The following is a 26,960-nucleotide window of genomic DNA, read 5'->3' on the forward strand; positions in this document are numbered from 1 at the left end:
GAGCCTGCTAAGGGTAAAGCAATACCTAAAAAGACCCAGACTGTTCTTGAGAAGAGGAAAGAAGTACCTAAAAAGGCCTTGACAATTCCTGATAAGGGCTTAATTATTTCTAAGAATGCCAAACCAGAGTCTGAGGAGGCCAAAATAGTTCCTACGAAGGCCAAAATTGTACCTAAGAAGGCTAAAACAGTGCAATATTCTAATTATGAAATGCTTTCTGATTCTGATTCTGAGTCTTTTGTGTAAGCATACATAGTTTTTTTTTTTTTTTTTTTTTTTTTTTTTTTTTTTGCGTTTTTTAATTATATTTTGTTTTTAGTTTATATTGTTTCAGTTACATTTTTTTATTATTATTTAGGGAGCAAAGAAGCTTGATTGCAAGGTGTAGACCACATTCATTGGAAATTTTGTTGCAGAACTTTAGTCAAAACAGGATGTTGAAGAAATTGGTTTTGGTGGTTTATTACATCTGAAATTGAAAACTCTTAATCGTCAAATGCTACCTTGGCTTGTTGAAAACTTCAATGGTGGTAGCTGCATGTTTACCATTGCTACTGGTAAAGAATTTGTTGTTACTAGAAATGATATATGCGATGTGTTTTGCTTACCTTTGAGTGATATTTGCATTCCTTAACTTAATAAAAATTCTGAAGATGAAAGTGTAGATAAACGTATCATTCAGGCATGAAGATCTGATTATGGTCTTTCTGATAAGCAACCTCTTCATTTGTCAAAATTGGAGTCTCGGATGGTGTATTTGGTTGATGGAGGGGAAGAATTTAAGAGGTTTTTTGTTCTTCAAGCTATGTTTAGCTTTTTAGCTCCTACTACTAATAGGACTGTTTCATTGAAGTTGCTGAAAGCTGATGAAGAAGTTGATGAAATTAAAACTTTCGATTGGTGTTCATATGTTTTGAAAAATTTAAAGAAGGCTGTCAGAAGTAGAAGAATGATGAAACTGCTTAAAATGTTAGTGGTTGTTTGCTGGCTTTGCAAATTATGTATTTTCATCGTTTAAATTTTCAAGGTCAAAAGGAAAGTAGTACTCTTACTTTGATTCAACATAGGACGGATGCAAAGATTAAGAAGCAGATTAAGTTAGAGATCAAAGCTGGTGGTTATGGGCAGGGACCGTTGGATACTTTTACATATCCTGTGTCACAGCTTAATTTTAGGGAAACTGTTTTTAAGCAACCTCCTACTTTGGGATATGATAAGGGTGCTTCTACAAGTGGTAAAACTGGCCGCATTGTTGCATTTGAGCTTCCAGAAGGTATTATGACCGATGAAGACATTAAAGAAATTTCAACTGATGTAAGTGTTCTGTTTTATTATATATTTAGTTATTATTGCTTTATGTGCACAAAAGTTACCCTTTTTGTGTACAAATGTTACCCTTTATTTGCACCAAAGTTACCCTTTATATGCATTAAAGTTATTCTAAATATTTAGTTAAAAGGGTTACTTTATGCATATAAAAGGGTAACTTTATGCATTTAAAATGGTCACTTTATGCATTTAAAAGGGTCACTTTAAGCATATATTTTGAATTTTTACTTTTTTAATTATTTTTATTTGTAACATTTATTTATTTATTTTTTGTTCATAAATATGTTTGTAGGTTGTTCATGAAACATTTCTTTTGTTTAAAAGAAATATGGATGTTATATTATTTGTTCAGTCAACGGGTTTTCAAACCTTGAATGAGCTGATTACTTCTCACAGAAGTGTTTCATTATCTTCTGATGATTATGTTTAAGTTTCTCAAACTGAACAACTACTCTTTGATCCTCATTATTTGAAGATTTTAGATGGTTTAATTGATGAGTGTAATAAAATGAAGTTTGTACATGATTTGTTTCATGGTTTTTATGAACCCACAGAAGGTGATAAAGATGTTGTTCCTGAAAAAGAACCTGCACAAGGTTTCAATGAAGATATTCCTAAGGATGATGACAATGGTCATGGAAAAAGTGTTAATGAAGGTCTTAATGGTTCTGGACTTCTAGTATCATTCCTGGTCCTACTGAAAATAAACTTGTTGGGCATATTGATCAAAATGAACCTGCTGGACGTATCATCAGAGCAAATAAATCTCTATGCTATTTGGACTGTGGGCCAGTAGGTTTGGAGGTGCCTTTTGTAACTTTGTTTTTGAAGGGCAATGCTTGGATTTTCAAGAATTTTCCTCAGTTACATTTGGAAGTTCTCGATTATTGTTTATTGAAGGATGTTTCAATGAATAGGAATTTAAGTGTCATTTTTATGATAATTATTTTTTTATCTGTTTTTTTTCCTCTCTTTTTTTTTTTTTTTTTTTTAATGTTGATCTTATTTTTTTATTGTTTCAGTGAGAGCCTTGTTACTTTTGGAATGAATTTTTTAATTCCAAGAGAAGACATGGTGTCCCTTGTTGCTCCACTCAGGATTCGATGGTGCATTATTGGTTGCTACTGTCTGTATTTGAATGAGAAAGCATGTTTTTAGGCTACTGGTCCTCAAAAATTCTTCTTTGGTGTGAGGCAAAGTGTAAGTAATTTCTTTCTTTATATATATATATATATATATATATATATATATATATATATATATATATATATATATATATATATATATATATATATATATATATATATTTTAACACATTTACTTTATATACTTATTAATGAGACCTTATACTTTAATAGTTTGCATTCTTGCATGTTTGTGATAATTTTGGCAAAGGTAAAATTTCTAGTGCTGTTAAGGATTTGCACGATCTATGGGAAGGTTGGGTGAACTATGAGAATCCAGATTGTGATATAATGGATGCTGAATTGGTATATTTATACTAAACTTAATGTCATAACTTTTAAAGAGTTCTGTTTATGAAATGCTCTATCTAAATCTCTTTTAATTTTGCTGTTTTAGATCTATTATCCTGTTCTTATTGAGAATCACTACATTTTGTTTGTTATTGATCATACAAAAGAGTTGGTATATTATCTTGACAACGTTATCTGGCGTAATTCTGGTCTTGATTATACAAAAGAATTGTGTTCACACATGGTATGTTTGGGTTTATTTTTTGTAATGTTTCTGTTGATTCATTGTTTCCATTTTAACTTTTTTGATTTTAATGTATTCTAAACTTTTATATTTAATGTCAGTGTGTTCAAATGGGTGCTTTTCTTGGCAAAAGAAATCATTTAAAGAGTTCTCAGCTACCTTCTTATGGGTTTGAAGTTGTTGAGTTGGAATGGAGAAAAGATAAAGTTTACAATTTGGACTATGGGGTCTTTGTCATGTATCACATGCTCCATTTTGTTGGCGAATCATTCAAATTAAATGAACTCAAAACATTAATTATCTATATAGTTTCTGTAGTTTTTTCCTTTCTAATGCTTTTATTAATTACATATTGATAATTTTTTTTCCTATTGTGAGATTATTGGAAGGAAAAATCTACGAGGAGTGATCTGTACCACACTGGTGCTATGTGATTTGAATGAATCTAGGAATGATGTGTTGTTAGAATTACCCAAGTTCAACGAGAAGAAGAAAGATCCTGCTTATGTCAATGGAGTTGAAGAAAGATTAAAGGCAGCAATTGCTGAGAAGAAGAAGAAAGAAACAGTAGAAAGAAAAATGGCAGCAGAAGCAGCAACAAAGGCAGAGGCAGATGAAAAAAGACCAAAGGAAAAGGGAAAAAAAGCAGGCAAAAAGTATACTCCTTCTAAATAGTGAAATGATTGATAGTTATTAGCTGATTAGGTCAGGGGTCTTTTTTGAACAATGAAAAAACATAATGTATGTGCGTACATTATGTTCAATGATGTAATTAAACTTAGTGTACAGTTTTTGGTTGTTTTTTTGGAATACTGATGTATGTGCATACATAAAGTAATTAAAAGGTTTATTTTTATGTTTTTTATGGGGTCACTTTTTTGCATAAAATGGTGAACTTGTAGCATAGAAAGGGTTACTTCTGTGGGTAGAAAGAATACCTTTAAACATGATAAAGGATAATATTGCGGGTACACAAGGTAACTTTTATGCATAAAAAGGGTAACTTTTATTTATAGAAAGGGTAACTTTTAAGCAAGAAAAAGATAGATTTAATTGTTAGAAAGGGTAACTTTAGCTATGAAAAGGGTCACTTTTATGTAGAAAAAGGATCACTTCTATTTATGAAAAGGGTCACTTTTATGCATAAAAAGAGTCACTTTTATGTAAATGGTTACTTTTTTATGTGAAAATGGTCACTTTTTTCTGTTAAAAGGGTCACTTTTTTCAGTTAAAAGGGTCACTTTTTGCTTGGAAAAGGTTCATTTTTTTGTTAAAAGGGTCACTTTTGTAGTTTGGATTCTCTGATCTTGATTTAAACGTTTAACTAAATAAAGATATGCTAATAATAGTGTCAATCGCATTTTCATTAAACTAGTCATAAAGTAAAAAAAAATATAGTTTTAGAATACAAAGTACATTAATTTTGAGAAAAAAAATGATCTAAAAAAGTTCCTAAAAGAGTCTCAAATTAGGTGTTTTAGATCCAAATTCTGAATGTGGAGGTGATAGTGTTGGTTTTCTTTTTCTCTTGCTTTTTTCAAGACCTCCTTTTTCTCTCTTGCTTCTTCATTTTGTTACAGCCCTTTTTGGATCAAGTATTGTTGGTACACTTGTGCTTGTACTCAATGCCGAAGAAACATCATTATTGTCGTGATTGCTGTCTGCCACGTTAGGAATATTAGAAGCAGCTTCTGCACTTTCTCTCTGAGCAGCACTAGCAAGTAAGTCTTCCACCATTTTAAGAGTATTTCTGAAGCTTTCTTCCATAAATTCTCTTATCTCTTCATTTTCTTGACTCTTTAAGATTAGATTGTATAATTTCCTTGTCAATGTTTGTCTCCTTGGAATATATTGTTGTGTAGGATCATGATTCTTCAACCTATCCCATGCCTCTGTTTTTGCAAACCTAGTCCATCTTTTGAAACATACTTGCCTGGTATTCTTGTTACTGAATGCAAGTGTAGAATTCTGATGCAATGATAACATAACCATCCAGATGCTTCAAAATTTTTGCAAGTACACCATACACTCTGGCTCTCATGTATATAGTTTAATTGATATGCAGACCATGGCTTGTCTTCCAGGGCTACTTGATAAAGTAAACATTCTTCATTTCTTCCTATTAGTGGAACAGTTGTTTCCATAGAGTATCCAAACTCCTCTTCAAAATCTCTAAAGAGTGACAAAGTGAAAAACTGTTCACCAAAATCATTTAGCTACATTTAAACTGCTATAATTTATATGTAATTTATGTACTTATGAGTTAACTTTTTACCTGTGCAGCATGCTTTAGCATTCCAGACAGTGGCAATGAAGTGAATGCTATTGACTTGCTACAGGTAAACTCATTATATTTCTCTGTGCTTCTTTAGCAATTGGTTGTCTTCTTAAATATGGTATAAAATTCTGTCAAGATAGTTGCTTTACTTGCTCTGAATCCTATTGCATGATTTGTGCTTTCACTCCTTTGTGACGATCAGATTTCTGCTGAAAAGAAATCTCTACTAAGGGCAGGACACTATTTCTCTTTCAACTCGTACACTCTTTGGTATCAAGAGTGTGCTGTCAACTCATAATTCTGCATCATTGCCTGCCATTTTGCTTCAAATTCTTGTTTTGTCACACACATCTTTAAGCACTAGTTGAATGCATACTTGAATTCTTTGTCTTTTTTAAGAGCTCCAAACCTGGTTATGGCATTTTGTTCCAAATGCCAGATACAAAGTCTAGGCCTTGTATTAGGAAGCACCTACATTGAAATAAAGGGGTCACTTTATGCTGTTAAAAGGGCCACTTTATGCTGTTAAAAGGGTAACTTTATGCAGTTAAAAGGGACGCTTTATGGGAAAAAGGAAATCATTATTGTCAGAAATTAAGATCAGTAAAATGTCAATATAAATCTTTTACCTACTCAATTGCATTTGCCATTGCTTGGTCCTGATTAGTGAATATTGAAGTTGATGTTCTATTCTCCATAGCTTTCTAGAAGGTTTCTAGTAGCCACACAAATGAATCTGTTTTTTCATCCCCAATAAAAGTATATGCAAACATACAATTATGCTAGTGATTATTTATTCTAACAAATGGAGCACATATAAGATTATATTTGTTGGTTCTATATGTTGTATCAAAGGCAAGCACATATCCATATATCCTATAAGTCTTCTAGCATCATTGAATTACTCTAAAAGATATTGGAAATTCTTCCTTCCTTGTCAAACTTAACTCTAAAAAAGAAGTTTGGATCCTCTGATTGTTCCTGATTTAAAATGTTCACTAAAGTTTGAGCATCTCCAGCCTCAATTTGTTCCATTCTTAACCTTGAGTAGAAATTCAGGTGATCTACAACACTATGACCTACATTATGTTCTCCTCTAGCCTTTATAGCCATGTAATTGTAAGTGTCCATTGTAGTTAGACTTGAAGATTTCATAGTTTTTATTGCTTCAGCTTTTTCTTCTGTTATTTTTCTTTCAGAACGATGCAAATAATGCCACTGTGACCTTGTTAGCTCATGGTTATACTGAATAACATGAGCCACTAACTCAAACTGTCCTTCTTTATTCACTTTTGCTCTTATGCATGCCTTGCAATTCGATCTTGTAATGGCTACTTGTCTTGGCTTTCTTGTTTTTACATTCACATCCTCTTCATCAACCATTTCAACTAACTTTGTTCTCTTGTCACCTGAATTTCTCTTTCCTTCAGCAGAACACACATAATTTTTCTCAGTTACTATTTTTATGTGTGTCTTGTATCTAGTTGTATGTTTTCGTATTGAAAACCCCATCATAGGAGCATGTTTTTTATACAATTCCAAAATTTCTTCAAAAGTTTCTTTTACCACACCAAGAAATGAACCTCTAAAATCTAAACCAGAAGCATGAATTGGATTTGTATCTGTGATTTAATACAACTAAATCAGATAATAACCAGAGGCAGCATATCATTCAAATTGGAGGCAACAAAAGAGTAACATTTGTTCGAAAATAGGGTCACTTTTATGCATGAAAAGGGTAACATTAAGGCATACAAAGGGTTACTTTTTGCATACAATATGAATTTTCTGCATACAATCTTAGGGTAACATTATTTGTGCATAAATAGGGTCACTTTTATGCATGAAAAGGGTAACTTTAAGGCATACAAAGGGTTACTTTTTGCATACAATCTGAATTTTTTGCATACAATCTTAGGGTAACCTTTGTGCATAAATAGGGTCACGTTTATGCATGAAAACGGTAACATTTACGCATTCAAAGACGTTTTGCATACAATCTGAAAATTTTATAGAAATTACCTTCAGTTGCATTTGATTTGGTTGTTTGTTCTGAATTTGAATCAATTGATTTGCCAGGAACCACTTGATTTTCTACATTATCAATTGCTTCTTCTGCATTCTCAATTGCTTCTTCTGCATTGTTAATTGCTTCTTCTGCATCGTCTCCATTGTTTGGATTGTTGAATATTCGTACGAATTCATCTCTAAAACTCTTAGTTTCTTGTTCTTCTATAATCGATCGATTTAAATCGATTTCAAATTCAGTTTCAATTTGCCTCTGTTTTTGTAGCAATTCGTGGAAGAGATTGCTACAATTTGTGGTATCAAAAGTCGAATTCTCCAATAATGATCGAAATCTCCAATTTGTGCGTTTTCTCACTTTCTCTCTTCTCAACTAATGATCGAATTCTGCAATTTGTAAGTTTTCTCACTTTCTCTGTGCTTAATTGATGATCGAATTTTTCAATTTGTGCGTTTTTTCACCTTTTTTCTTCTCAATTGATGAAAATCGATTTCCGCAATTTTTGCGTTTTCTCACTTTCTCTCTCCTCAATTGATATTGAGAGCTGCGTTTTTTCACTTTCTCTCTCCTCCATTATTGTTCTGCGTTTTTTTATTTTAAGGAATGAAATTCCGCGATTTTATTTATTTATTTTTTGTAAAAAAAATCAGTAAAAGAGAGGCACGTGCAAACAACCCGATGCACAGTAAAAATACTGTACACCGAGTGCATGCAAAAGGGATTGAAACCCACAAGTTCCCCAAACCGTCGGGCCCATTTCCTTTCTTTTTCGATTATGCTTCAAAGGGAAATAATCCCATACTTTGCACCTCACAAAATCAAACTAACAACCATCATCATCAAATCACCATTGCTCATCATCATTGAAACTCGGCATCAAGCAAACACCACCGGTCGATCTTCATTAACAACCAAGTGAGAAGCCGTGAAGGGGTTTGGTCGAACAGAGGGTTGGTTTGGCTGAACTTTGGGTTGGTTCGGTAGAACCATGGGTATGTTCAACCACACCTGTTCAAATTAGAAAACTTCATGCCTTCCTGCCCGTTTTTAACACTTTTTGGCACTTCGATCGAACTCTTAACAGTTTGCCCGAACCATGTCCTATATGCCATTTTGCTCTTATTTTGCCACATTTCTTGCAAGAATTGGTAGGGTGGTGGCATTAGTTATTGCAGTTGTTGATTATAAGAGTGAGATTTGGTGCGATTGGGAGCCAGAAATAGCAAGGGTCGTAAGGTGCTAGTGTCGGCCGCGGTAAGTGCGGTTGCTGCGAAAGGTGGTTTGATGTGGCTGATTTGGAGTGTTGATGACCGAGCTGATGTATGCGTGAGGGAGTGGGGTTGTGATGCGGATGGTAGCAGGGAAGCAACAGGGTTGCGGTAGTGGAGTTGGGTGGTAAAGTGCGTGGGTGAGTGAGGAGATGTGCAGCGCGGCTGCATGGGAAGTGAGTTAGGGCTTTGCGTGGTGGCCTGTGGCGGTTTAATGTGATCAGGGATGTTATTAGGTGCGGTTGTGGCAGCGGGAGTTGGTTTGGTGGTGTGGTGAAGTTTGTAAGAATTGGTGAGTGTGAATTGGAGCAGGGGAGCAGTGAAGTAGAGAGAGCAGGGGAATTAGCTGGTGTTGTTGTGGTGGAGGATAAGGGAAAGGTGGGGTGATGGGCAACGGTGGCAGCACAAAACAGCAACTTAAAGTTACATTTTGGTCAAGAGTATGCTACACTTGATCTTTGAACCTCTAACAAGAATAACTTGACACTCGAACCTCAATCTGAAAGCAAACCTACACACAGAAAGAAAACCGAGGAGAGGATCCGGACATAAAATAAAATAAGTAAAATAGAAATAAATAATAAAAATAAGAGAAATAAAACTTAAACTAATGAAATCAACCAAATAAACTAAAAACGCTGAAAATACCAAAATAATAAAAGGGAAAAATACGAGAAAACAAGCATGAAAAGGACTCTCAATCTACTCTCTAACATTGACATAAATGTCACTCATTAGTTAGAAAGATATTTTATGAAAATAACAGCATTACATGACTTTTCACACTTTCACTTTGTTCGATAATTAAATGACATGAAAGGTATTTATCATTGGGTTTGGTTTTTGGGAAGACACAATTAGGTGTCTACAGTAATGTAATAAATGAATTCCCGTAAAAAAAAGATGTAAAAAATGAATTGTATGTCTTAAGCTATTTTTTGAGGATTGGTTTGTGTTGGTAGAACAAATTTTGGGAAGATAGTTTGGCATGGGTTTTTTATGACATGGGCTTAAGTTAGTAACATGGTAATAAGAACAAAACCCAAAATTTGATATGAAATTTAATTACATGCAAAAGAGAGATTGTTGTATAATTAAATTTCATATTAGGTTGTTGGTAATGTGTTGCAAACTGTAGACACCTAAAAATGTCTCCCAAAACCAAACCCTATGATGAACAATCTTTCACTGCCATTATTGGTTAGGTTGACTATTTAATATTTAGAGTGCTTAATCCATGTTTTTTATTCAATACATTTCATAAACAAATCAATTTCCTAGCTCATTTCCCTACACCATAACTTGTTTTCCTCTTTTCGTGTCCACATCGCAAAACCAAGCAAAAATGATTTTGTTGCCTTATAATTTTGATCCAATTATTATTTGGTTAGATAGGAATTTAAATAATCTTTCCAAAAATATACCATAAGCCCAATTCCAATTTAAAACGAAGAAGATATGAGTCAAACACTAAACTCGGCCCAAAACAAACACCCTTCTAGTAAAACGACCATATCTTATAATCTAAAAAAAAAATATTTACCTGAAATTAATTGGGTTGGAAAGTATACTTGATAACCATTCCAATGATATATTATAAGCCTTATTTCGAGTTACGGATCAAAAGTTATGATAATTTTAAATATGTGTTTAAAACTGGAATTACCGAGCATTAAGTAGAATTATCATGCCACGGTACTTGATGATGTGGCGCAGTGCCTGGTACCGTGACACAGTATTCTTTACGTGTCACGATGCTTTTTTGCATCTTTTTTGTGTTATTCTCACGCTTTGTTTTTACCGTGACACAGTGTACTGTACCGTGCCACGGTGGACACTGCCGCGTCGCGGTGTGTAGTGCCGTGACACGGTAGATGTTCCGTGTCACTCGGATTTCTCGTGTTTTCTCTGCGTTACCCTTACACGTTTTATCCTCTATTGGTCTGTTTCTGTCCCGCGTCACACCAAAGTACCCTGCGTAACGGAAATCCTTGTCGTGTCGCGGCAACCTTTGACGTGTTGCGGTAGTGTTTTTTAGGGTTTTTATCTTTTTAGGGTTATGTGTGTTCCTTCCGATCATTTTCCCTATAAATATCCACTCATTTCTACAGTTCGGGGCACAAAATCATTCTCTCTTCCTCTCTTTTACACCACAAATCATTCTCTCTCTCTCATACTCTAAGCCTTAAACCTATATTACTAATTACACCATTTTTCCCTTAAGCACTCCAAGGAGTCCATACTCGACCCGAGGTTCCGTCCTTAAACCAAGGTGTGAAAGGTCAAATAACTAAGGGTTTGGACCAAATCAACTCTACATTTTATTTAATTTAATTTTTATTTGATTTATATTTTTTATTTAAGTTACTAACAATTTATTCATGATGTAGCAATTTAAAGGAACGCGCGGAATGTGAGTAATTAGTTAATTTAATTACTTAATTTATTTTATTATTGCAAGTATCATGATTAGGTTAAATTCTATTTGATTTGACTAACACTATTATTGATAAATTGCTTCCAATATTAATGTTTATTTTATTAAATTCAATGATCACCATATTGCATGTTTACAGGGAATATGTAATTAAAAATCATGACTAATAAGATAATTTGGACGACTGGTTTAGGTTCCTTTTTAATCTTGTTATTAAATCAAGTGATCACAATATTTTAGAATTATGTGTTGCATTAATATTCAACCAATTTAGCATAATAATCGTTGTTCCTTTATTCGTGGTTGCCTTTTATGATCCGTGAACAGTTTATAAGTTCCTTAAAAACTTGTTGGCGGCACCCTACTATATTTGTCCCTAATCGTATACGTCAATTCCCACTTCCTATGAGCGTCAAGCATATTCACAACATGCTTTTAACGTAGGCACTTCGAACGACGCTTACAATTTGACGACTCCACTGGAGATGATTCTTAGTTATTTAACGATTTAAGTGATTGCTTTTTAATTAAGATGAGTAGATGAAACTTGAAAGATTCTTGAAAATAATACTGTGATTAAATTTGCATTTTTTACATATGCATAGACATTTTAACGTCGTATTTCAGGTCTGTCCCGTATGAAAAATTGGGTAACCTGGTCGTAAACAAAGAAAATAGGGGCACTAGTCATATTTCCTGACTGTCATGCCACGACATAGCTTGCCGTGTCATGGCGCAGGGCACCGTGACGCGCTGTCCAGCACAGTGACACGGTAGATTCTGCTATGTCGCGGCAGTCCTGAAATCCTTCTAGTGGATTTATTTCTCTTCTCACAGTCAGCTTCCTTCGATTTTTCTGAATAGAACGTGTATGTTCTACATACATCTTAGCCCCGAGGGATTTAAGTTCTATCATCCCAAAAACGCTCATGGCAATTTCATCACGAACTCGCGGAGTCGCCGTTGGCATTCACCCTAAAGGGAGGCTCCCTTGCTAATGTGTCCAAACTCTTAACCTTGATACCCTTTTGACACCAAATAAAACCTGACCATAGTGGAACATAGAACTGGACCTTAGGTTGCGAACTATTGTTTGCATCATTGTGCGTACGTGTCCTATGTGTGTATATTTGATCGTTTTGATCCTAACCTTAACGATCTTCCTTTGTCAATGGTGGATTAGTTTGTGACTAACAATTGCCAATGGACCGTACTCACTTAGTAATTAGCACAAACTTTAAGACTGACAAAAAAGCTGGTAAAATCACATAAAAACCTGACATTGATTACTGTGCCACGACGAAAAATGCTGCGTCACGGTAATCAGTACCATGTCACGTGGGGGCGTCCTGTACCGCGCCACGGTGCAGGTTTACCGTGTCACAACAGTTTCGCCGTGACACGGTGCCCAAGTTTAAGTCCAGTCAGCACTTATTTTGGTCTTTCGTGCTAATTTGTTTTGCGTGTTGGTCATTTTGGTTACCGTTCACATGTCTAGCCATACGATCATACCACGAGTCTTATAGCATCACTTAATCACTCACGAGTCAAGTAGAGTCCACACACTTTCTTATGTTCCGACTCGAGTCGTGCACCATGTTGTTTATGATCGTATACTAGGTTCATGCATCCTTTTTTCGTCATAATAAAAAACAATGAGTGGAGTTTTTCTCACCTGTTTTCAAATGTCAATTTTTTTCCTTCCTTTCCTATGTTAAGCAATGACTCAAACAATTAAGTGAATTGTTTTATTTCACAGTACTTGGTTAAGGAGCAAGGGTAAATTAATATGGTTTGAGTCATTATCGCAACAATCTCTTCAATCTAAGAGGCGTCCAAAGAGAACTTCGCCATCTCCACATTACATATCACCTTTCAATGGCTTCTAAGGAGGATATTGAGAACATTAACAGGTTCATCGAGAGATTTTCTACCATGATGAAAGAGCTCACTACCAGAGTCAACACAATAGAGCAAGACAATCAAAACAATGTCACTGTGGTAGCAATGGACAAGATCAAATATTCCATGTGAAGGTGTTCTCTGCAACCATGGCTCTTAAGGGATTGGATGTAACACTATTCCCTACGGTGTTCCCTTTCTCCTTAGATCATGCTTGCCAACAATGGTTTTATTCACTAGATGCCAAGCGTACTGCGACTTGGCAAGATGTCACCGACAGTTTCATAAATCGTTAAAAGTGTAACATTCAAACTAAAACTAATGAACGTGAACTCTCCTTTCTCAAACAGAAAGAGAATGAAGGCTTCACTGCTTATCTGAACAGGTAGAGGGAAACAGCTTCACTCTTGGTAGATCCTCCCAAATAAAGAGAGATGGTTTATCTCTTTATTTAAAATCTGACTCACAAATATAGGGAACATCTTAAATTTTTTTCCACTGAACACTTTCAAAGCTGTATACAACATCGGCATCAATTTCGAGGATGGGCTAATAGAGACTGCTAGTAGTATAAATAATAGCACTTAGAAAAACAAGAAGAATGACCATCCTTCTTCTTTGTCTTCTAAGCACGAAAATACTACCAATAATATAAGCCAAGTTGATCTCAATGAAGTGTTAGCTCTTGATGCTTCATTGCCCAAGAAAAGGAGAACTTACAATCCTTTAGAAATGACTTATGATGCGGCCTTTGATCGAATTTACGGTTAAGGCTTAATCACACTTATTGGGCCATTTCCATAGCTAAAACCTGAAGAAAGGAGCGCCAAATGGAATCCCAATGCCCATTGCAAGTACCATCAAGTAAGGGGCCACACTACTGAGCAATGTTGGAATTTGAAGGACGTCATTTAAGTCATGGTGGATGCAAATAAACTTCCGGTCCCTCCAGGCGGCAAGAAGTAATAAAGACCTAGCGCACAGCGAGTTCATCATGCAAAATTCATGATATTTTTTCTTAATCATTTCCCTCTTCCCCATTAGTCTGTGTAGGGAATATTTCAAGCCATCCCATAGTTGAGCCCCACTATGATCATACATTCATTTAAGCATGGTGGCGTCCAAAGGGAAGGAAGCTAGAGTAAAAGAGTCGCCAATAGGTCTAGAGCCATGACTGGAAGTTAGAGGATGAAGGTACAAATCCAAAACCTAAAAGAGACTGAACCTTCCATAATAATAGGCCTTTAATTTATTCTTCTCGCTTTTTGACTAACATGCAATCAATAGATTAACCCTAAACATGTTTATCTATGTTGGTTGAATATTAATGCGCAAACAAATCTATTATTGGCTATCACTTGAATTATAATCATATTATCCTAAACAAGATTATTAATTATATTATTAAGCGTGATTACAATTACAAATTCCCTTTAAACATGCATAACAGACGTGATCAAGCAATAACAAGAATAAATCATCAAGTAACATAACAAATCAAAATAAAAATAAAATAATCATGCTAAAGCATAATATTAATAGCAAGATCCTAGGCATGATACTAACAAGATTAATAACAAACCCTAGCATGTCAGTAAACATTAAAAAAAATCAAAACTTTAGCCTTAACATGATACTAATATAATATTAGAAAAGAAATATGAGGCATCATAATAATCATACATGATATTAGAAATATTAATTAACCCTAAATATGATACTAGGAATCAATATAACATCCTAACATGATACTATGAATCAATATAATAATCTAAGCATGATTTCTATATCTAAAGATCAATAAAACAATTAAATTAAATACTTCGATGCCTCGTATCTCTTTCTAATAACAAAATATACACGTCAGTAACTTCAAGGAAAAGAATAAAAACAGTAAAATTAAATTAAATAATTGAAATAGAGATTAGGGATCACACCCTCAGAAATTATCAACCTTTCACGTCTAGGGCGAAGGCAACTTTGAACTTGGCTAGGTGTTTCTAGAGATAATGTATAATGAATTTTGTAAAAGGGAAAGGTTTAGAAAAATAAAAGAGAGAGAAGGAAAGCTTCTTGCTTTTAGAGAGAGATAATTGTTGTTACTGATTAAAAACGGGGCGATACGACCCTTATTTATAGAAAAAATAGCATGGAAATCGAAAGAAAAGAGTTCAAGTCATATTCAGAATAAAAGACCTCTTGTCTCCAACAATGGGAGCAGCACCAGACAACAGATATCGTCGCCATGCGATAGACCTATTGTTTGGCGCCGGGATAGCTTTTTTGCGGAATGTGTTTTTATCATATCTTTTGATCCAGAAGTCAAAATAAGTCATATAATATGTATTTGGAAAGATCTTGAAGTCTAATTTCCGACGCAATTAGAATTAGATTTAAATATTTTTTAGATAAAAAGATATGGCTGAAATAGTGGAAGGGTGTCAGTTCTGGATAGAGTTTCGTATTTCATTTATATCTTTTTCGGTATAACTCAGAATTAATATTATAATATATCATTGGAAAGATAATATCAAGATCTATCCAACCATAGAAGATTTAGATAAAGATTATGAGGCACAAAAATAATACCTGACTGTCTTTGAACATCTTTAAATTCGAAAAGAATTAGGATTTAAAAAAAAAGGAAAGTATTATTCAATTTCAAACTCTTTAATTTTATCTTTTCAAAAAGGATAATTAAGACCTTTTAGAAAATTATGGAATTTCTAATTAATCCTTATTAATTTAGGAATAGGATTAAACCTTTGGACCCCCTATATGATCATTGGGTCGTAGGTAAAATCCGGCTTGGGCCCAATTTAGTATTTTGGCCATAACTTCCTCATTATTCATAAAAATTAGGCTTATAATATATCGTTGGAAAGGTTTTTTCAAGCCCCATCCAACTACACTATTATTGGACCCATGTCATGGACCAGTATACACTGGAATGCATGTTTTTCATAAATAGGGTAAGAAAAGAATTATTTTCAAAAACAGAAAGAAGCGATATTTTAATAAAATATCCTCATCACTAGACTTTTATTAATTTCACTTTTTTTGATAAAAAATGATATGAAAGGTATTCATCACTGGGTTTGATTTTAGGGGAGTCACATATGGGAGACTATAGAAGCCCCCACTTTGACTGAGTTTGGAGAAACGTAAGTTTCAAAACCAAAAGTCAAAGTAATGATAGGGACGGAGAATGATTAAGAACGTTCTGCAATCCTAAATTATTCTTGTAACTCCAATACCTGCAAACCAGCGTTATTTAAAACAAATAATAGAGTTAAGAAACGCGTATCTTGCACCGTCGAGCACACGTCTCTGAGGGTAATCGATTTGTTGCTGCATTTGTTGTTGTGATAACCTTCCACAAGCTAGGAAACGCCATCTTGCTGTTTTGATGTTGTGATTGTGCTTTTCCGCTGTATATGTTTACTCGTCTCTGAACAAAAGAGCTTCCTTTTTTAGGATTGTTTACTCGTCTCTGAAAAATAGAGCTTTTGGAAGAAATATCCACGTGTCCCTGAACAAAAGAGCTTTAATAGGATGCCCACGCGTCTCTTAGCAGAAGAGCTTGAAAGTCATGTCCATGCGTCTATGAATAAAGAGATTTGAATGATATGCCCTCGCGTCTCTAAGCAAAAGAGCTTTTTTTATATGTCCACGCGTCTCTGAACAAAAGAGCTTGAAAGGATTGTCCACGCGTCTCTGAACAATAGAACTTTGATACTTGAATGTTTGTTGCAATCGTTCGATTGGCTGCGAACAGGAGCTTTGCCGAATGAATGTATCATGTAAAAATCAAAAGATTGTGAAAGACTTTATTGGTGTTTTTCTTAGGATTGACCTAAGGCTTGATATCTTTTCTTAGGATTGACCTATGGTGATTAAGTGACTTGAAGTTGACTCAATGTGACTGACTAACTTGAGGTTTACTCAAGGTGAATTGACACGTGTGACTCATGACTCGTGTGTGCATTGTATTGTGATGTGCTTGAATCAAAATGTGAAAAAGCGAAAATTCAAATTTTTTATGTCATTTTTGTGGAGGGTACTGACTTTCTCCCGAAAGAGAAGGACGCGAAAAAGAATCAAAGTGTTTGATGGTGCATGTTGAATGAGCTTAATATGTCAACGTTGTCTCTCATAGTATAAGAATTATAACATATTAGACTATCCTAGTTGACTCGATAATAAAAGTATTTAGGTAACTTAGGCGCAGAGGCTATGTACTTCATACTTTGTGATGCAATAATGATTGATGTTGATATGACAAGGCATGCTTCAACGTTTGATGGATGTCATAAATGGAACCCATTTGATGAGAATTTAGGTTGTTTTTACCTTCTTTACATGGCTTTCATGATTAATAAATGCTTAGTTTTATGCTTTTGGTCTTAGTTTGACCTTTCCTCTCTTATTTTGTAGCTTTTGTGCATTTCAATGGTTTTTCTAGTCTTTTCTCCATTATTTGCTCTATTTTTGTGGTTTTAGGTATTTTCTGAGGTTTGGGTCTTGATATTGGTGATTTACTAAGGTGAAGGTAGCTTTTGGAGCAAGCTCACGGCAATTGGAAAGCTCAAGATGCAAGGTAGTGGATTCTCCAAGTTCTAGCTCTTGCGCTCTCAAGTCGTGCTCTCATGAATATGGGGTTTTGAACCCACAATCATGTGCTTTTGGGACGGCCTCACTTAGTGTTCATCATCATCATGATTGTGCGGTCATTCGAAGACCTTAGCAAACGCACGAAGCCGCGAGAAGATCGAAGAAACCCAAAGATGTGCGGGCGCACAAGGCACGGGCGCGGGTGCGCCACCCCTGCAGCGCGGGCGCGCCTCCCCTGCAGCACAAGCGCGCCTTCCTAGGTATTTATTTGCTCGGTTTTTGTTTTCGCACCTCTATAAACACCATTGTAAACCCGATTTTTGGGGCAAGTTTAAAATAAGCTTCATTTCACATTTTAGATCCTATTCTTAGCTTAGTTGAGAGCTTCTCTCTCTAGTTTTAGGGTTAGTTTAGGAGTAGATTTCAGAGAGAGAAAGTGAGGAATTTCAATGGTGATTGAGAGATTGAAGATTCAATGGTGACAATTGTGTTGGCGATCTTCTCTATTATCAATGACCATTATTAACTCTATCTCATTTTATTGCTTTTTTTTTATTTCATATTTGTTTGTTTTGATTTTGATGTTTGATTGTTGATTAGTGTAGTTGCTCTTCATATATTGTTGATTCTTGATTTCAATAGCTGTTTGTTGATTTGATGATGTTGTTAGAGTAGTTATTTGCTAGGAATTGGGTGAAACTTGTATGATTGATTGATTGTGCTTAATTTGGGGAATGTGTTGATTAATTGTTGAGATTAAAGTGATTAATGGAAGTTTGCATGTGTGTAATTCGATTAGGCCTTGATAATTATGCTAGATTGCATAGTGAGTCTACATTAATACGGACCATTAATTTGTAGCTTACATTTGTCGATTGAGCTTGATTACTGATGCTCCTGGTTAGAGTCTCTCATAGTTGGTGCTAGTTTGACCTCTAGGAGATAGCTTGTTGACTCTTTTGATTGAGCTTGCGTTTAGTCTTCACAACCATTGACTTGCATGTATTTTCGAGTTGCTACAATTGTCATGATTACTTGTTGATCCCCGTTCCTAGGGTTTATTTGTTTGGTTCTTCATTTTTGTAGTTGGTTAGTGTTCTCTTTTTATCCTCAGACTTCGACCTAGCTTAGGCGCATAATTGAGAGCGCTTGAACATTACCGTTAATTTGGGTTCGACCCTTGACTTTCCTCTATACTAGTATGTAGGTTGGTTAAGTGCTTATAAATTTAGTTTGACCGAGGGAGGATTAGTTTCAACGACCTAGTTCCACCCCTCATCAGCTGTGTTAAGATTTCATGACAAAGGATTCCTGAGGGAAGTATATTTTGTCATGTATCTGTGATGTGTGTGATAGTGACACTAAAGTTAGGCTGAAAGGGCTAAGTGTGTGGAAAAATATATTAAAAAATAGTGAAATAGTGGTGACTCTTAGGCTGGGTAGGCTAATAATGTAAGGATCAAGCCCCCAAGTCTAGCTCTAAATGAATAGGGATGAGCATTGGAGATCCTTTGATATGATCATGGTGTGAGTGTGTGAATGTGAATATGAATGCATGTTTATTACGGTTGCACCCCTTCGTGAGGTTGCCTACGTATCCGTTAGGAATCAGGCCGAACATAGCTCTAGCCGAACCTCGCACAAGTGTGTGTATACCTCAAAGAGGTCTTTTAAGGGTTGTAACGTGGTTAGGATTAAGGTTGAAGAAGAAAGGGATAAAGGCTCAAGACCCTAGATAAGCCCCAAGGTGTGCAACCTTGCTTTTGTATCTTTGTATTATTATGCTTGAGGTTTCTCACTTTTGAGATCTTTCTTTTTTTATTTTTTCTCTATCTTTTTTTTGCTTTTGCATTTTTTTTTATAAGTGTAGGCAATCCCGATCATAGGATCTATCACTCACTTGGCATTCATATTTCTCAGGCACGGTACCGAGCACTCCATAAGAGACACAATCTGAGACGTGTTCTTATCAAAGATATATTCATATCAAAGACATTGGAACACTTGCCTTTTTGTACACTTTTATTTATTTTTGCTCTTTTTGCTATTTTAATTTTTTAATCACTCAAGATTTTGTAATTGCATAAGTTGCACACCATCCCAAGGTTAGGTAGATGTGGGTTGAAGAAAGAAAGGTCTATTGTTAGACGAGGCTCAAAGTGGTTTATCAAGAAAAGATTGTATATTTAAAGGGTGAAAGGTATAACATGGCTATGAGAGGTGCCTCTAATCATGGGTATACCTTGTGCTTAGTTCGACATGGATTTTTTTTTTTTTAATTTTTTTTTTGGGGTAATGCAATGTAATGATTATATGCAAGGAAACAAATGCTCATTTTATTAAAGGGAGAAAAGAAACATACAAAACAAAAATCTAAGATAAAAGGTGCTTATTGCTAGAATTATTGGGGAAAGGAAAAATGAAATAAAAATAAAAAGAGGTCACGAAATCTTGTCGTTGAAGCTCGCCTCATGTCTTATGCTTTATCATCAATTAGACTTCTTGTCGTTTAGAGGTATGGGAAGCTTGTTATTGTCAATTAGATATTGGAAGACTTCTATTAGCTTCCAACAACTCTCAGTAGTATGACCCCTACCTTGATGGTATTTACAGTGTGCATCTTGATTCCAACTAGGTAACCTCTTCTTAGGTGCGAGATCTTGAATAGGTCCAATGGGAGTTATGAGACCTTTAGCATGAAGGCGATCGAATGCTGTGTCATAACTTATGCCAATAGGTGTTGGTATTTTAAGTGCTTTGCCTATATTATACACAACCTTGAAAGTATTCAAGTTGTGTTGGTATTTTAAGTGCTTTACATATTTTTCTTGAAAGTTCTTGATTAACATCCTTACAGACTCTTTTTCGGTAGGAACCTTAACCATATTAGCAGAAGTTTCCCTCCATTTGTTGAAGAAAGAAGTGAACCCTTTGTTTTCTTTATGTTTTAACATCTCAAGTAGTCTGTGGTCTGTTTCGTCTTGGATGTTGCACTTATATCTATCTACGAAAGCATTTGTTATGGAATCCCAAGAAGAGGTTTTCTCTTTTTCAAGAGAAAAGAACCACTGTTGACAAACAGCTTCTAAAGATAGTGAGAACAAAGAATGAAAAATCTTCCTATCAATCCCCTTAATGTTGTTTATAGTTTCAAAGGCCCTTAATTGAAAGTAAGGATTGTCAGTTAGCTTAAACTTAGGGATGTCACTGGCATTGAACTTCTGCGGAAGAAGTTCCTTGTCTATTGAGACCCCTTGTGAGCTAATGCCCTGAAATCTATAGTCACTGGATATTTTGCTCAAGCTTTCTTCCAGGAGCTCTATTTGTTGTTACCCTACAGGTTCATTGACTTGAAGAGCTATACACTTCTTTAGTTCAGTTAGATTGGCCTCATCCTTCTTGAGCTCATTAACTTCTTCATGAGACTCCATTATCAGTTTATCAAAAAGTGAGACTTGAACAAAGGTATCGTCCTGAATTAATCGCCCTTCTCTCCTTGACCAAGTGATGTGGAAAGGGAAGTTAGCGGTAAGTTTTTTTTTTTTTATTTTTTTTTTTGTTTGGAAAATAAGAATTTTATTGCCAAAATAAGAAAGTTACAAACTTACAAGAAGCTAAGTTGTAACAACACCAAACACCACAGACCAAAAAGGCCAAACCAACACTAACAATCCAAGAATCTACCCAAACCACCTTCTAGGAAGGGTGCTTGAGAGAAACAAGGACAACTACTGGACTCAAGATCACAGCCACCTTCTAGGAAGGGTTCTGAGACCCAATACCAGACAAGAAAACCTAAGACAAAAGCAGCACACAAAAATAGGCAAAAACAGCAGCTTAAAGCACCAAAACTAGCCTATACACGCAAATAAAGAAGCTAAAGCAGCTAAAATGAAAAGAGAAAGACACTAAACCACCAGCTGCCAAGACAAGAAACCAAAAATAGCACCCAAGCTGCAGCAGATTTGCAGACAGACAAGCTGAACAGAAAGAAACAGCAGCAACAGCAAACCAACAACAGCAGCAGCAAACCAGCAACAGCAGCAGCAGACCAGAACAGCAGCAGCAACAGACTAGAACAACAGTTGCTGCATCAGAACAGTCTGCCAGAACAGAGCAACTGTAGATAAAGAGCAGCTCCATGCAAACCAAGCTGCAGCAAACAGAAACCCAAGCTGTTGCAGACTTCAGAACAACAACAGCAAACTGAAACCATAATAGAACAACAGCAAACCTGCAGCTCCCTGTCAAAACCAACTAAGCAGAAAATTACACAATCAAGTACTTGCTTCTAGCTGGGATTCTACAAGCTGAATGAAAGATAATATCCTTAACTAGAACATCAGCAGGCTTACAACAACAAGTAAACAAAACTGCATTCCTCTATATCCAAATACCATAGACTGTTTCAGTGAAGGCAACTTGGATCACTTTGTTTTTCATTCGGGAACTTCTGCAGATTTTCTTCAACCATTCAATCTCATCATCAAACTGCTGAAAAGGCTTGGAGACATGTAAAATACTCAAAACCTTGTTCCAAACCTGTCTAGAGTACTCACAATCAAAGAATAAGTGTTGAACACTTTCATTACTATTCAAGCAAAAGAAACACCTTGGATCACAAGTGATGTGCCTTTTGTAGCAACCTATCCTTAGTGACAAGCCTATCCCACAAAGCTAGCCACAAGATAAACACACTTTTAGGAGTTTCCAAGTTATGACTAATGACCCTCTTTCAAGGAAACTTAGGGACTTGAGGCCTAATAGCAGCATAAAGCTTCTTGATTTTCATCTTATTGCCCTGTATGAAACCATCCCATCCCCCTTGATCATTCACAATATCTCTACAACTCAGAATTTTCTTCAAAAACCAAGAGCATTTAGCAGAGATAGGAGTGGTCCAACAATCTTTATGCTTGAAATAATAAATATGGATCTACTTAACCCAACGATTATCAGCCTTGTGAGCAATATCCCAAAGTAACTTAATGACAGCTGCCTTATTCCACTCAGGGAGAGAAAGCAAGTTCCAGCCACCACATAATTTAGGAAGACATACATAGTTCCAAGAAATCAAAGATTTCTAAGCAGGAGCAGAGGAGCCAGTCCAAAGAAAGCATCTGAATCTAGCCTCAATCTCTTTCACAATTTTCTTTGGTAAGATAAAGATTTGAGCCCAATATGTCTGAATACCAAACATCACACTCTTAACCAACTGGAGCCTCCCAGCATAGGACAAGTGTTTAGCCATCCACCCTTGAATTCTAGCAGTCACTTTCTCCACCAAAGGCCTACACTGAGCAATTGTAAGATTCTTAGAAGAGAGAGGGACCCCAAGATATCTAAAAGGAATAGAACCTTGAGAAACACCAAGAAGCTCTTTAAGTTCTGTCTGAACATCAACAGAAACTCCTCCAAAGTAAACTTCACTTTTATCAAGGTTAGCAGAAAGCTCTAAAGCACCAGAAAATTTCAAGAAAGCTTGGAAAAGAAGCTTGACAGAAACACTATCAGCTTTAGAAAACATCAACAAATCATCAGCAAACATCATATGAGTTAGGTTTAACTTTTCACATCTAGGATTAAAGTTAAAATCAGGAGTTAACCTAAACTCATCAAGGCATCTAGAAAGGTATTCCATACCAATAGCAAAAAGAAAAGGAGACATAGGATCACCTTGCCTTAAACCTTTCTTAGCTTCAAAGGGAGGGGCAGGGAAACCATTGATAAAAATAGAATAAGAGACAGAAGTAAGACAGGTCCAGATCTAGTTAATAAAACTTTGAGGAAAACCAAGCTCCTGCATAACAGTAATCAAGAATCCCCACTCAACTAAATCATAGGCTTTCTTTAGATCCACCTTAACCATGCATCTAGGTGAAATAAATTTGTTATCATAGCCTTTGATCAACTCAGTTGCAAGAAGGATATTGTCACCAATGTGCTTGCCTGGAATAAAACCTGCTTGAGCATCATCAATGACCTCACCAATGATAGCAGCAAGTCTTGCAGTTATGACCTTAGAAATAAGCTTATAAACCACAGTGCAACAAGCTATATGTCTAAAATCCTTACATGGGAAGCATTAGGGATTTTAGGAAGAAGAGTAATAGTTGTGTAATTCCATAAGGTCCCTTTAGTAAAGAAATCAATAACACTTGCATAAATATCATCTTTCACAATATGCCAAGCTCTCTTAAAGAAAAAGGAGTTAAAGCCATCAATACCAGGAGCTTTAGTGTTATCAATTCCCTTAAGAGCAGCATCAATTTCAGCATGAGAGACAGGCTAAATGAGATAGCTCTAAGCAACAGAGCAAAGCTGTTTACCTCTCCTCATAGTAACAAGATAAACAGCAGGAAGCCAAGGAGCCTTAGTCCCTAAAATAGACTTATAGAAAGAAATAATCTCATGAGAAATAGCATCCGGATCCTTAAGCAAAACCTCGATAGAGTCAAAGATGGAGTCAATTTTTTTCCTTGCTTGTCTATTCTTCATCACTAAGAAAAAATAATGGGAATTGCCATCTCCAAGCTTAATCCAGTTGATCCTAGAATTTTGTTTGAAGATGCTTTCTTGAATATCATTCTAGTGTTTGATAACCTTAATAGCATCAGATTCTTTTACATATAAATCCAAATCATCACGATTCTGAGCCATTAAGTTTTGAATTCCAGCAAGCTCAACATTAGCTTGATCAATCTTCTCAGCAATTTTTTTCAAATTGCTTGCTATTAAGAGACTTGATACTAGACTTCACAGAATTAAGCTTCTGCAAGACAGAACCACCAGAACACCAAGCTTGAGAAACAGTATCAAGGAAATCAAGATGATCAGCAATATAGTTTAGAAACCTTAAAGGTCTACCTTTCCCAGCAGGAGCAGGACAAATATCCAAAAGAATTAGACTGTGATCAGATAAAGAAGGGGGAAGATAGACAGTTTCAACATGACCATGAGAGGCCAGCCAAGCTTGGTTACCAAAGACTCTGTCAATCCTAGAAAGAGTTCTAGGACCAGTGTGAGCCTTATTTGACCAAGAGTAGATGGCTCCTTTGGTCTTGACCTGAGTGAGGTCTAAATCATCAACCAAACTCTAGAAATCTCTAGTCTCATAATCAGTAACATCAGTACCATGAAGCCTGTCTGAAGTATTAAGAACAGAGTTAAAGTCACCAGCACAGAGCCATGGAGAATGTTGAATAGAGATGTTCCTAATCCCTTCCCACATAGGAAGCCTATCATGAATAGAATGAAGCCCATAGATAAAAGTGAGATGAAATTTAGTAGAAATATCCTTAGAAAGGACACTACAATGTATAAACTGCTCATGAATCTTTAAGACATTGACAGTTACTCTATCTGCATTCCAACCAAGCCAAATCCTCCCTTTAGGAGAATGATCATAATTGCACACCCAAAGCCAAGAAGAGCCAAACTTCATTTGGTAAGTGAAAACATTTTTTTATTTGACTTTTGTTTCAAGAAGGTCAATAACATCAACTGAATGAGAATGAAGCAACCTCTTTATAGAGGCAACTTTGTCAGGGTCATTCAGGCCCCTGACATTCCAGATAGAGTAAATCATGACACCAAAGGGGGATTAACCTCACCCCCGCTTGGATTTATAGTGAAACCACCTGCACCATCCATTTCATTTGCAAATAAAGCAACAAAAGCATTAGAGGTAGAAACAGGCCGATTAACCCTAGTTTGCTAACTTTTTGTCTTCCTTCCAACTATTCTCCACCCCTCATATGAGTTTTGAGAAGTATGAACTTGTGGAGTGATAACAGATTTCCCATGAACAGAAGAATCAACATCAACAACAGGAGCAGGAACCTGACTAGGCTTAGCAACCTAGACTTGCTGCACTAATTTAGGAGCTGTAGTCACTGACTGCTTGGGAGCTGCAGTCACTGATTGCTTAGGAGCTATTGGAGCTTTGACAGAACAGTTATGGCCCACTTTATTGCACTTAGAGAAAAAGGGTGGAGTCCATTCATAGACTACCTTAAGTTCCAGAGTTTCCTTCGAGGGGCTTTCCACAAATACAGATTTAGGCAATGGTTTGGTAACATCAATTTCTATTAGAACTCTAGCAAAGGAAACTCTTAGTTGTCTTGTGGTACATTCATCAAAACAAATTGGTATACCAAGCAAGATACCAATACGACTAAGAGTTTCAGGACCCCAGCAATTTAAAGGTAAGTTTGGGAACTTAAACCATAATGGAAAAGTTCTTAAAATCTCAGCAACAAAATCAAATTTAGGACTCCAAGGCTTAATGATTGCTGGTTTTCCCATGAACATATGCGGACAAGAGCAAAGAATAGTATCCTTATCACTAACTGAGCAACAATTAATGATAAAATACCCATCGTCATGCCAAAAAATGTCTGGTTTTTTCACATCATTCCATTGTTGGGCTATAAAACGATGAACAACAACAATAGTAGGATAATGACCAACAACATAGAAAACTAAAGCACTAGACCATTTCTTATTACCTTCCATAAGTTCAGAATCCTGCAGCTGAGCTACCTGTTTCCCATTTTGAACCACCGGGGCAACAAAGAACAGGGGAGCTCCCTTAGTAGTCAACTTCCCAGAGAATGAGCTAGGTCGATATCACCATCCTTGTGCAAGTTCTATTCTGGGGGGGGTATAGAGTGAGAATCGGGAACAGTTGGTTCAGATCAATGAGCAGCAGCTCCAGCATCCAATGGAACAGTAAACCCAGAAACCCTAGGTACTGTTTTATTGGAAATCAAAGATGCTCGTCTAGAAACGGCTTCAGCAAATAGTGCAATAGTTTCAGCATCACTCCGGGGAATAGAACCACAAGATGGATTGACCGGTGCCGGCGCCGAAGTGACAAGCTCATCTACCTCCTGAATCGGGCTTGGAACAAAAGTAGAACCTGAGTTTCGCAAATTCTGCAAAATTGTATCTAAAACTGGATTAGTAGAATTCCTATGTTGTACTAATTGAGGTGTAGAATTGTTCTGCTTCTTCTTCTTAGCCATCGGAGATCAAGATTGATGAAGAAACCGATCAAAATCAAAGAACCATGGAGAAGAGAGAGAAGAGAGAAAGTCAACGAAAGTCAAACCTCACATATGTTTAGTGATCAACCTACCCGTGTAAATTCTTTCAAATTAACTACACTACCATCGTTTTTTTTATTATTTTTACTCAAGCTCTATTCAACATGCAATGCATGGGAAGAGAACATGGAAGGAAATAGAAATGGGATTGACCCTCAACTCAAATGACGGGAAAACGATTAATGCATGAACCTAAAACAGGGTCATGGTATGAAAAGAGTATGTACAAAGTGTGTGCTAAGGGTATTGAGTTTAGGTGACATGTTAAGACTTGTGT

At 35.9% G+C, this 26,960-nt stretch overlaps 2 protein-coding genes across 2 annotated transcripts; both read right to left on the reverse strand.

Annotated features, from left to right (window-relative positions):
* Positions 1–6,232: 6,232 nt before the first annotated feature.
* On the reverse strand, positions 6,233–21,004 carry LOC110696365 (protein FAR1-RELATED SEQUENCE 4-like). Its single transcript, XM_021873653.1, has 3 exons — positions 20,907–21,004; positions 7,403–7,638; positions 6,233–6,948 (listed from the first exon to the last, which is right to left on the reverse strand). The coding sequence occupies exons 1-3, from the start codon at positions 21,002–21,004 to the stop codon at positions 6,233–6,235; spliced, it is 1,050 nt and encodes a 349-aa protein (XP_021729345.1).
* Positions 21,005–21,329: 325 nt separating this feature from the next.
* On the reverse strand, positions 21,330–25,017 carry LOC110696366. Its single transcript, XM_021873654.1, has 12 exons — positions 24,708–25,017; positions 24,334–24,650; positions 24,177–24,275; positions 23,649–23,861; positions 23,367–23,592; positions 22,705–23,270; positions 22,519–22,656; positions 22,327–22,434; positions 21,971–22,115; positions 21,648–21,817; positions 21,491–21,553; positions 21,330–21,368 (listed from the first exon to the last, which is right to left on the reverse strand). Exons 1-12 carry the CDS (start codon positions 25,015–25,017, stop codon positions 21,330–21,332), a joined length of 2,394 nt encoding a protein of 797 aa, XP_021729346.1.
* Between the last annotated feature and the right edge of the window lie 1,943 nt (positions 25,018–26,960).

The sequence above is a fragment of the Chenopodium quinoa genome, unplaced genomic scaffold (assembly GCF_001683475.1).
Source record: "Chenopodium quinoa cultivar QQ74 unplaced genomic scaffold, ASM168347v1, whole genome shotgun sequence".
Lineage (NCBI taxonomy): Eukaryota > Viridiplantae > Streptophyta > Magnoliopsida > Caryophyllales > Amaranthaceae > Chenopodium > Chenopodium quinoa.

Bases quoted from the DNA above. Each gene is read 5' to 3' on its own strand.
- LOC110696365 (XM_021873653.1), bottom strand. From the start codon at position 21,004: ATGGAGTCTCATGAAGAAGTTAATGAGCTCAAGAAGGATGAGGCCAAT. The intron at 7,639-20,906 runs GTAACAACAAAT...CACAAATTGTAG, and splicing joins CAAGTCAATGAACCTGTAGG to CAATCTCTTCCACGAATTGC. The intron at 6,949-7,402 runs GCAAATCAATTG...ATTAAATCACAG, and splicing joins AGAAAATCAAGTGGTTCCTG to ATACAAATCCAATTCATGCT.
- LOC110696366 (XM_021873654.1), bottom strand. From the start codon at position 25,017: ATGAAGTTTGGCTCTTCTTGGCTTTGGGTGTGCAATTATGATCATTCT. The intron at 23,862-24,176 runs GTTATCAAACAC...TATCTCATTTAG, and splicing joins AAGAATCTGATGCTATTAAG to CCTGTCTCTCATGCTGAAAT. The intron at 21,554-21,647 runs GTCTGTTGCTGC...CTTTCTGTTCAG, and splicing joins ATGCAGCAACTGTTGTTCTA to CTTGTCTGTCTGCAAATCTG.